The following is a 12,443-nucleotide window of genomic DNA, read 5'->3' as shown; positions in this document are numbered from 1 at the left end:
ATTAAATTTATCTTACTTTATAAACTTGGATTTGTGAGAGGATGTCAACTAAGAATACTTTAAAAATATGTAGCCTTAATCTTCTAGATTATTTGTGAACTGCATGAAAAAAACTTTATTTATACATGAAACTAACTCGTAGTGAACTGAAATTTTATATCTTGATGGCTAACACATTGTTTCCTTGATGAGAAAATTGATCACGACATGAAAGTTAAACAGCATCAACCTTAGTGCTTATGCAATCATGAAGAAGATATGCAACTCAAGTGGATGGTTTGGTTACTGCTATGTTCTTCGGGATAAATGGTTGTTTTGTGAATATTGAATTATCGTTCTGGACAGTATCACCAGAGCTTACTTCATTCAAAGGTGAGCTTTTCAATCATTATTCAAGCGTTATTTACGATTGGTAATCTTCGTGTGTTTTATTGTCTTGATTTGTTCTTTCATTTCTTTCGCCTGTGTTTTTCGTATGACTTCTATCCATGTGATAAATCGGGTTTCCTAGTGTGTTGACTGCTTTTCCCAGCTGGCTTAAAGGCTCTGGTTTCAACTTCTGGAAGTGTTATATATGCAAACCATTGAAGAGTCGAATAGTAGGTTAAAAAGTTCGTCTCATTCTTCCTGGTTTTCAACAGCTATCTAATTAAGTTCATTGTATGATATGAAAATTCAAATTTAGCAATCAATCTTGCGGTCATTGGTTAAACGAAAACTATCAATCACAATCAGCTGCATTAAAACAAACCGATTGATACACTTGTGAAATAACTGGAAACCTCACCTCATTATTATGTAATCAATGATGATATTTTCATAGTTGAAAGCGTGAGTTAATTGAAGCTAGACCACCATGGAAAACCTGAAAACACTGGACGGCAGTTTCGTCCCATTTCGGGACTCCTCAGCAGTGTGTATCCACGATCCCGCCTCGAGAGATTCGAACCCAGGACCTACCAGTCTCGAGCCGGAACACTTAGCCAATAGACCACTGAGCTGGCCGGCATCGAACGGTGTTAATGTCTAACTCCAACCAATCCACGAAGCTGAGCAACCGTTCACCAATTGTCTTCAGTGAGCTCCTATCTCACAACAGATGTGGTTTGAACTTCACTGGTCACTGCTTCTCACTAGAACTCCTGGATTTACCTCTCGAAGTCAGTCACTAGACCACTGAGCCAGCATCCGATGGTGCTTTCAACTATGAAAATACTAAATCTCCACAAAAACCCCTTCTGATAATGATGATATTGTCAAAAACAATAAAAAAAAATCTTCAAAAATTACATCACTAGAAATAAATTAATCAATTTTCTGTTGATCAACATAGTTCTATATTTATTTTTTATCAAATATTGATTTCTTATAGATAACATCGTCATACAATATAATTTGAGTAATATATATTATTCAATTCGTTATCGATCAACTAAAAAAAAAGAAAAAAATAATTTTCCTAATCTATATGAGCACTCTGAATACCAAAAAAAAAAGAAAAAATTGGTATATTTATATCAAATATATAATAAGTAATGAAAGCATAGGAATAGAATAGTTAAACAGATTATAACCTTCTATATATATATATATCTCATTGAATCGGTTGATTTGATTACATTTATTTCAATTATTAATAAATTATATCACCATAGAGTAAATTCCTACAAAATTCCCCACCCCCTTTTCTTTTTATGGACATATTTCATGTGAATAATATTCATTGAAAATTAATTAAATTATTCATTATAATTAATTATTATAATAAATTAAATCAATATTATTATTATTATGCAACATATATGGTTTATTATTATTCTAACATTCTATTTAATAATAATAAATGTTCAATGTCTTATACCAAAATTATGTGTAAATAATATTACAGCAATTGGTGGTAGTGGTATTTGTTGTCCAATACCTAATGGTTCCAAATATCCATGTGGTGGTCCAGGTCAAGGTACATGTCAAAAAGAATATACACAAATTGATCGTATACCATTTTATTTAATTATGGATGATAGAATGAATTGGCCATCAAGATTTTTTAATCATTTTTGTAAATGTGAAAATCATTATTTTGGTATTTCATGTAATGAATGTTGGTATGGTTGGGAAGGAAAATTTTGTAATAAACGTAAAGAATATATTCGATATAATATATTATCATTTTCTCCAAAAAAAAGAAAAATGTTTGTTAATGTTGTAACAAGAATGCTTACTACTCCAACGGATTATTTGATATTATTTGAAAAAGATGCTATACATTCTGATCCATTATGGAAACCTAAATTTTTAGATGTAGATGTACAATATTTATTCTCTTTTATACATCGTTATGCAAGCAGAGCTACATTATTTCATGATAATATAGATTGTATAATACGTAGACATTTGGATAATAATCATGAAGTAGTTGGATTTTTAACTTGGCATAGATATTATATGTTATTTTGGGAAAGACATCTACGTAAAATTGCAATTCGACTGTATGGTTGGACAGATTTCACAATACCTTATTGGGATTGGGTTGATTCTACAAGGTGTGATGTTTGTGTTAATAGTTTATTAGGTGGTTATGGACAATGGGTTGGGCAAACTCGTTTAATAGACCCTAGAAGTCCATTCTACATGTGGCCGGAATACTGTTCTCCCCCAACTACGGGAAGTAATTGTTATAGTTGTCATGCTGGTTGGCCAAACTTTCGAGTATTGACAAGATATTTCGAAAGTACAGCATTCCCAACAACTCATAACCTTTTGTTCACTCTTTCAAAGGATACGTAAGTAATTTTTTATCATACTGGGTTTATAAACACTTCACCACAATCAAAACATGATACTGTAAAAGTTACAATGACAAATAGATTTCATTATTTGTAGAATTAAATAATATCTTTCCTGTGAAATATTTATTTAAGTAGTAAATAACATTGGTTTAACCAATTCCATGTATAGCTATGAGTGGAGAATAAATTTTGCTCATGAACTTAGATTCACGCGTTTAATAAGTTAGAGTGGATTTATACCTTTTCACACACGGCCTGACTTTTCTGGATATATTGACATTATATACTTAAACAGATATCCTGTTTCAGTATAATTGATTAAATTTGAGGTAATACATATAGATTGATGTTCCAATCATTCATCTCACCATTGATTTTTTAATATCTTAGCTTTTAGATCTTAAAAAACGGAATTGCTCAGTTATTATAAATAATTTTAAGCAGTGGACAGTTTCGATACTGTTTATTTAATTACAAAGCGTGTAACTTAAATAAAACTGAGCCTAATTCCCATTATGCCTTAATTCTTATTGGTTATGTTTAGCATCTTGGTGTAATAAATCAGATAATGAAATAAGATTGCTAACAAATGACCACAACAAAGGTTAGATTCCATAAAATAAGGATAAGAGGAAAGTCAAGTAAATTCAAGGTCGTTGAAACAGGAAAAACGATACTTTGACGAGTTCCAGTTATATAAACTTGCAATAACCTTGGTTGTTAGAAATCATAGTTGTATAGATTTAATAACTGGTGTTTATAAACTATTCCAAACCCAATGCGTTGCTAAGATCTAAACAGATATACTGAGGTTCCAAAGGTACCATAAAATGGTGAGAAAATGTATATGTTAACGCGCTTTAAAATGCCTAAAATCTGCTTCTTGTCAAACCTTTCCATTTTATTTATCAAATTCTTATAATCATAATAATTACGAATATTACCAGAATGAGAGTTTGTGGAGATTTTAGTAATTGCAGTAGTTGAATTCATAAGTCGATATAAGCTAGACCATCTTGGAAAACCTGGGAGGATTGAACGGCCGTTTCGTCCTAGTATGGGACCCCTCAGTACTACACACCCACGATCCAGTACGCGGGATTTGAAATCAAGACTTTAGGTCTCGCGCGTGAACGCTTAACCTCTAAACCACTCAGCCGGCATCCAACAGTAAATGCGCAATGCTGAGAGGTACCATACTAGGACAAAACAGCTGTCCAATGCTTTTAGGATTTCAGTGGTGGTCTAGTTTAAATCGACTCATGAATTCAACTATTAAAAATATTTACAAATATATTTATTACCATGATTTATTTAATAAATTAATTCTAAAAAGTTTGTTTTAGACCCTAGGGGGTTTAGTTGTAGTTTTGATGTTTAGAAATATGTCTTTTGAGTAAGTCGGATTTTTACTACACTGAATTAATTAAGTGATTTGAAGGACAATTAAGCGACCGGTAGTAACTAGAAATGTGAAAAAAAGTTTTCTGGAAAATGAACAGTTTAAACTTATGTCACTGATATCATACAAATATCTGGTGGAAGAAGAATTATAAATAATTGTAAATTAAACTTTCTTTCAAATATTTTATATTTCCCCATTTATTTTATAACAGAAAAAGAATATTTATCTGTTGATAGGTTTTATTTGCCTCAAGTGAAGGAGGATTTTGATAAATGTCGTGGTTTTCATCAAGCTCTTGAAGGATTTTGTTCTTTTCCCGGTGACAATTCAACTTATTCATTTATGCATAATAAAGTACATAATGTAGTGAGTGGTACATTTTGTTGTGCAGCTACTTCACCCAATGATCCTCTATTCTTAGTACATCATACACAAATTGATAGAATTTTCCAAGTAGGTTATAAGCATTAAATTATTATATATACTGAACATTTTATTCTTTCAATAATTATAATTAGTTTTTCTTTTATTTATGTACAATCTACTCGTAAACCGTTAATGACTTCAAATGATATAATTACAAGTTACAGGGAATTTTATTCTCCGAAATAACCAGTGAAGATATTCCAACTCGAATAAATTATTAAATTATTCCGATGAAACTGATTAGCTTGAAATGATATTTTAAAAATATTTTAATCTTTGAGACTAAGGAATTTTAGTCAATTAAATATGTACTGAATTGTTTTATCATATCTTGTATAGTTTTTCAAAGTATTTATTCTGAATATTTGTACAAATTGAACACGAGGTAAACTATGTTGACAACCACTGGAGTAAATCGGTCCAATTTATTGTCACATAGTTTCAATCGTAAATGAAAGTTAGCTAATCATACTATGATTTCCCAATTATCTTGTAAAAATGATGAACAGATGTCTTCTACAAAAAGAAAAAACTGATGACACCCATGAAATGTAACTTCACCTCATCACTTAGATGATAAAAACAGATATTGGATTTAAGTAGATTGAATCAAATTGAAACTAACACAATAATACAAAGGCAATATTGGATCACAGTAGTCCTATATCGTGAATTGATTGAAGATAGACATGTAAACTACTTGATTCTGGCTCAAAGCTCCAAATGTTTTCATACTGACAGAGAGATCAAGGAGTTCGTGAGCCCTTACTAATGAGGGTTAAGTAACTAAGATATAATACAACTGTTCCATAATCTTTGATTTCCAACGATTATCCATATATTGTCAGTTGCCTTTAAAAATAATCCATAGATTTTATATCCATCAGTTTACTTTGAAATGATTAAGCTTGTCTAGTAGTCTAAACTCGAAACACTTTATTACAAGTAAAATGATTTCATATCCAGATATATGAAATTATGTGGGACAAATTCCATTTTCAATAATTCACTGAATTTTGTAATACAATGCCTTATAATTTAGTTTACTTTTTTCTGTATTTATTGTTATTATTATTTTGTATAATAGTTATGGTTTATGTATAATCGTCCACGTCCAACGGATTATCCAAATCATGGAGTTGCACTTGGAAATTGTCGTGAATGTAATATGGTTGGTTTCATTCCTACAATTAAACACGTACAAATGTTTGTAAATACAAAACTAATAGGTTATACATATGATAATTTTAATTTTGGTAAACGTGGCTTCAAGGGAGAAAAATACTTGAAATGTGGTCCTAAATATCGTGTCTAATTTATTATTTACTTGAGATCATAACAATACAAAGCATAGAAGCTGAAATTGAATACTTTTGATCAACTTTAAATGAATAAATATTATTCCAAAAATATCTGCTGTGGTTTTCTATCAAGTCAATCAGATTAGTACTGAAAGAAATTGAAAATAAAGCGGTTTTGTTCAGTTTGTAAAGTTTTCATTTTGATAACAGTTATGAAAACAACATTGGAGATTTTGAATATATATATTTTCCTGGAGTTCTGACCATTGCAGAGTAATCATGTTGGGAGTGAAACAAATATCACCTATTGTAGTGGATGATGATCACGCATTTTCGTTGATTGATTGATGTTAGAAATGTAAATCATTCAATTCAAACTAAGTAATATATGGATGAAATGTTAACTGAGAGGCCTGAAACTTCTTGGTTCTATTGATGGTAAGATTGTAGATGTACACTATGGGAGAGTCTCATGCTAGGCCAAAATAGCTGTTCAGTACCTTCTAGCTTTACCTGGCTAGTTTACAGGTACTTATCAAATTATAGAGTTAAAGTTTGATCATAAAAAACATCATTCATCCTCATAATGATGATTTGGTTTCTTCCACTAAACACTAAAAAACGGATTTAAAACTATCCTGATTGAATGGAAACTAATTTCTCCTCAACAACTAGAAAATTTATTTGGCTTAGTTTGAGAAAATAATACACAATGTTGGCAACTGAAGGAACTGGAATTTTCCTATCACTTTCAAGTTGAAGGATTGAGTTATGAAACTCCTTCAAAATTTTCACATTAATCTAAAGCTTTCACGAATGATATATCAAATAAATTTAAAAATTACAAGGAAGTTACTGGCGTAAGTTCTCGCTTTAACTCGTAATTCAAATATACAGAACTTAGTTGTTCAGTTTATCTATAGCCTTTATAGAAATAATGGATAGTAATTTTCACACTAGCGTGATTTGCATTCTGTTTTCAAACGTCAGTTGAATGATGTATTTGAGACAAACCTAATCTATTCTATTAGGGTTTCGCCCATGTAGTATGCTTCTTTCAATTAGTACAGGTGTATATGAGTCATTCTCATTTATGGTAATTTTGCTTTGTTTGTTTTAATAATGCTTCTAAAGCCGAATGCATTCGAAAAACTTATGTATTTTGAGATTTCGGGATAAAAAGTGTTACTTATAGCATGAAGATGTTCACTATCATTTATCTACTGATTAAACCAACCTCTATAAATAAATTTCATCCAAAGTATAGGCGAATAATTTTTCTCGTCAGTGTTTATTCGTAATATATAAGAAAGCAAAAATTGATTATTATGAGACGTAACATGAGTTGTCCCAATTTATTAAAATACCAATATTAGTTTTAAATAAAATTATTTATACATCAACTGATTCGTTACCGAAATTTTTAAGCGTATTTGTTGAGACTTAGAGTGTTTGTTCTGTCCCCTCAATTCGATGATTTTCAAACTGAAGTCAGTAAGTTTGACGTTAATCAATACTAGGGCTCTGTATTTCCGATCCTTTAATAAAAAACTTATCGTTCCCTATTGAAATTGTCATAATGAAATCAATGTAGAATTGAGGAATTACGAGTTCGTTTAAACAATTTTATCCAGGAACATCTCTGTAAGAATAAAAGAATTGTTAAATCAGACATCTTAATACTTAGAAGGGAGAAGTTTCTAATACGGACCTACATCAAGCTGATGATTACTGACTATTGAATATACATATATTCCATTTTCCAGTATTTTTGGTAATTCTTTCACTATCGCTTTTTGTCAAAACATTGATGGATGTTGACTACATGCATGATGATCTCTCAAACGAACACATTGATGTTGTCGAATGAATAATAAACTAATCAACACAAAATTACTATCTGCACAGCTTATTTGAAGTAGTTGCTTATCTTTCACACTATCATTATCATTGTGAAAATTTGTCAAAACAAAAATATCAAGGAAATTATATCTAAAATTTTCACGTCCATTTTCTTCCATTCTTTTAATCATTGAAGGGGTTGAACTGAAAATTACAGTCTGTAAGCTATTATGCATAAAATATAGTCAAACAGTTTTGGGGTTTTGCCAAGATCAAATCTCATTGTCTTTATCATAGCCTAACATTGTTGAGAACACTGAAAACCCGTAACCTTTCACGAGTTTAGGTATTTGATTACTTTATCAAAAGTTTTCTCTGTATCTGAAATGATGTTAATCTCAATATTTAAGTTTGTTTGTCGTTCAACAGTCTCAAGTCCAGTTTAGAACTTTTAGGCAAAACTGTTTTAATCAGAACCTTTCAACACTTATTCTTCTATATACGAGGAATTCTATGAAGCAGATGAACAATTAATCTTAAATCTGGATTAACTTCCATACTAACATGTTATCTAGGATCTAGTAATACATAAATTAATGAATGAATGATTTATAAAGAACAGTGTTTTTCATCAGAAAATCGTATCCATTCACTTAATCTCAAAAGTTTCAACTAAGAAGGACAAATAAAAGCAAACATTTAGGCGGACAACTGCAGTACTGAGTTAACTAATAGTTTGATACGAAATTTACGGAACATGTCAGAGAAAACTAACCATATGGTACAAGAGAGGATTAGATTACATATTGCGGGAGGATAAATTAGTTGTCCAGGATTCACATGAAATGATATTCATCGTTTAATAGAAAGTGTTTACGATTAGATCCAGTTTTTACTACAAGTTTATATGAATCAATCTAGTTTAAACTAAAGTACATGGTGGTAATGTCTAAATATGTATGGAAGAAGTAAATGCGTATCCTACTACACTTTTTGCGCAATTAACTTTCGTATAGATTTAGCATGAAACAACTCTAATGGGGATTTTTGAACCAGTTCAATGAAATACCACCTAAAAGAATACCTTGTAAATGATCATTATTCTGCTTAATTGGCACCAGTTTATAAGAGAAGTCCAAATTATCTTTACAATTAGTGTAAATGATTGTGAAAATTAATAATAGTTTGCTGAAGGTAGTTAGATATTACTAATAATAACTAAGTAATTTATCTGTTTTCTTCTAAGAGATACAAGGTTACATTAATCTTTCAGATTGTGAAGCATTTTTCAGGCGTTTTGTTTATCTGGGATGTTTAAAAATGTTGCTTAGAGGTAGCATTACAATGTTTAGACAAGATATTTGTACTGTCCATAGTATAAGTTATTGTTTTATCTTAGAAGATTGTATTTAATCACCTGAGTTCATTTGCAGTTTGTCAAACGCTACGTTGACGCTTGTTTCTTAATGAATTATGAATCAAATGCTATGTACTTATGATACTCTAAATGTTTTCTAAAAAGAATTGCTCATATAAATGCGCTAAGGATAAAAAATGAATTTATTTGTTTTGTGAACAACCCGTTTATTTTTAAATAGGTAATTTCCACTATGAATTATTATCAAAAGTAATACTGTTGAAAAAGAAGTAGCCATGGTACAGTTGTCTCTTTATAGTTTACCTCTCATTAAATGTAATGATCTTCTATTCTTACAGCTTCTAAGCTATTGAGTCAATATCTAGTGACCTATAATTTCAACTTTATTCAAGTCAACTTTTTCATTCAGTTTTAGATGTTTAACTTTAGTGCTGAAATACTACAGAGTGAATTCATATAATTGTAGATTATTTACTAATATTCGTTATGTAATTAAATTTTAATGTTAGTGTTGCCAACTTGAAAATGTCGCTCATCTATTTTATGCGAGTGTGGGACAAGGGATGAGCAATACTGAGGAGTTCTATACAGGGACGAAACGGCTGTCCAGTGCTTCCAGGTTTAAAATAGTGGTCTAACATTGATTGATTCATGGTTTAAATGAAAAACAAAAGTATCCACAACTCCATACAGAAAATCATCATGTGCTCACTAGTCACTAGTTTCTTGAGGTGATTCTCGGAGTTCTAGTGAGAAGCCGTGACCAGTGCAGTTAAACCGTGTCAGGTGTGAGGCAATTACCTACTGAAGACAATGGATGGATGATTGCGCAATATTGTGGATTTGTCGAAGCTAGACATTAACACCGTTGATCTAGAGGTTAAGTGTTCTCATGAAAAATCGAGGGTGGTGGTTTCCAGTTCTGTGTACGGGACAGTAAATGAGCATTACTGAGGAGTCCCATATTGGGACGAGATGGATGTGCAGTGCTTCCAAGTTTACGACGATTACCTAACATTGATCGGTTCATGATTTCAACGTAATTCTTCTAGGTTTAATCGTCTATTGAAATTGTGCAAGTTACTGTCCGTTTGAACAAAGGACTTGCAAACTGGCTTTCTTTGAAATCCTAGAGTAAAAACATTTTATGTGATATACTCATCGGACTTATATATATATATATATAGATATATATATATATATATATATGGGAACCCTGGACAAAATTCAAGAAAGGAAGAACAAGAAACTAGCAATTAACAACAGCCGAACACGAGCAGAGAAAGTCAAAACACAAGCAGACTACGCAGAAGCAAACAGAGGAGTGAAGAAAAGCATTAAAGCCGACAAGCAGAAATACATGGGAGAACTAGCAATGACGGCGGAAAAAGCTGCAAGAGAAGGGAGTATGAAACAACTATATGATACAACGAAGAAATTGGCAGGGAGATTGTTAGAACAAATCTCTGAGATCAACAACCTGTGGTCCTACGAAAGCCAGTGCTCCTTCTTTCTCTAATCACTCCAGACCGGTTCACAAGAAGCCCCCCTCTCCATGTTGGCACTGTGGAGCCTGGCATTATGTGAAATTTTGTCCATTCAAACAGCAGCTGTGCGATCGCTGTCATAAAGTTGGTCACAAAAGCGGTTTTTGTCAATCCCATCGACCCAATAGCCGTCGAAATGCACAGACGCAGCATCGTTATCCTAAAAAGCCGGTTCCCTATTCAGGAAGTTTAGCAGCAGTCTTCCACACCCATGCCGCCACGCGACGCAAATTTCTTACCCTCTCAATCAATGGTCAGCCAGTTCGATTGCAGTTGAACACTACATCAGATATCACTATTCTGTCGAAAGATACTTGGCGAACCTTGGGTCAACCTCCCATCAAACCATCTTCGCAGACAGTCGTTAGTGCATGTGGTGGTCATCTCCGCCTTCATGGTGAACTTAATTGCTGTATTTCGTTCAGAGATACAACCTTCAACGGAACGTGCTACATCACCAAATCTCCTCTCAACCTTCTGGGTTTAGATTGGTTCGAAGAACTTGGTCTTGCCAATCTTGCTATCAGCACTATCTGTAATCAAGTACAAACTCCTGCTACTACACAACAGCATGCTGCAGACCTCCAAAATCGATTCATCGAACTCCTCCAGCCTGGACGAAAGCTACGAACAATTCATAGTGCAATGACACCCAGGCGAGTAGCCCAGCAGAGTCCTCACATGAAGAATACCCGAATTCCTTACGAAGTTGGCGCAAAAGTGTATGTGCGGGACTATAGACATGGGTATGATAGATGGATAGAGGGTGAAGTCGCAAAGAGACAGGGGAAGGTCATGTACGAGGTCAGAGTAAACCAAGAAATTTGGACCAGGCATCATAATCAACTACGGCCAAGAGATGCCAGAAAAAGTTGGAATTATTAACCGAGTTCCCCTCGACTTACTGCTAGATACTTTTCAACTTCCTCCGATGCCTACAACGGAGGCAACTGAGTCGTCTTATCAAGCAGAACATTCTTCAGGTTCTTGGTCGTTACTTCGAAGGAGATCAAAGCGCAAACGAAGAAAACCAAAGAACTTTCAGGTAAACCCACAATTGCGTCGCTATTAATTTTTTCCAAGGGGAGGTGTTAGGATATTCACATGAATATCCCAAAAATTATCTCGAATGTAAAGTGGTATGTTGTTAGACTCTTCACATAATTCTCATGTTATTTCCTATTGGCCATTATTTACAGTTGTCCTAACTATGACTTTCACGTGTCGTTTTCCTATTGGTCAATTTTGAGTTGTCCTAATTATAACCTTTACATGTCCTTCCTTTCCATTGGTTACTGTTAATAGTCATCTTAACTGTATAAATATGTCTTGTCTGTAAACCATTTTTGTTCTGCTGCTGACCTCATAAACGATCCTCATTTAACGGCTGTGTTCTGATTTATTGGAGTTGGGGACAGATCCATCATCAAAACACCTTTTCTAAAACAAAGAAGTTATTTCAAAGAGATGTTATTTTCCAGTCCCCAATTCGTAATAAATCGTATAACATTCAGAGTAATTGTCGTACGTCTGGATACGAAACAATATTCAGACCTAGTAATGTTATGGTGTGATGATGTGAACCATTATTTTAGATCACGTTAACACTGAAGTGATCAATGTGATGTTGAAGTCAGTTTCTAATAGTAACATTAACTTGATATACGGAGGATCCAAGTCATCATCGATATGCCACGTACTTCTGCAGAAAACCAAACTAGTCGATTGTCCAAAAAAAAACTTACATTTAAGTCA

General features: G+C 32.7%; 1 protein-coding gene across 1 annotated transcript; it reads left to right on the top strand.

Moving 5' to 3' along the window:
• Positions 1-1,546: 1,546 nt before the first annotated feature.
• On the top strand, positions 1,547-6,025 carry Smp_013540 (tyrosinase precursor). The gene is made up of 3 exons (XM_018799099.1): positions 1,547-2,783; positions 4,431-4,647; positions 5,708-6,025. Exons 1-3 carry the CDS (start codon positions 1,792-1,794, stop codon positions 5,933-5,935), a joined length of 1,437 nt encoding a protein of 478 aa, XP_018650921.1. The 5' UTR covers positions 1,547-1,791; the 3' UTR covers positions 5,936-6,025.
• The last annotated feature ends 6,418 nt before the right edge of the window (positions 6,026-12,443 follow it).

The sequence above is a fragment of the Schistosoma mansoni genome, chromosome 3, assembly GCF_000237925.1.
Source record: "Schistosoma mansoni strain Puerto Rico chromosome 3, complete genome".
NCBI lineage: Eukaryota > Metazoa > Platyhelminthes > Trematoda > Strigeidida > Schistosomatidae > Schistosoma > Schistosoma mansoni.
The sequence above is the reverse complement of the archived record's forward strand: the minus strand, read 5'-3'. Positions and strand labels throughout refer to the sequence as shown.

What these genes read in the sequence shown, in the direction of transcription:
- Smp_013540 (XM_018799099.1), top strand. Translation starts at nt 1,792, where the DNA reads ATGCAACATATATGGTTTATTATTATTCTAACATTCTATTTAATAATA. An exon ending in TTCACTCTTTCAAAGGATAC is followed by an intron (nt 2,784 to 4,430) that starts GTAAGTAATTTT and finishes ATCTGTTGATAG; the next exon opens with GTTTTATTTGCCTCAAGTGA. An exon ending in AAATTGATAGAATTTTCCAA is followed by an intron (nt 4,648 to 5,707) that starts GTAGGTTATAAG and finishes TTTGTATAATAG; the next exon opens with TTATGGTTTATGTATAATCG.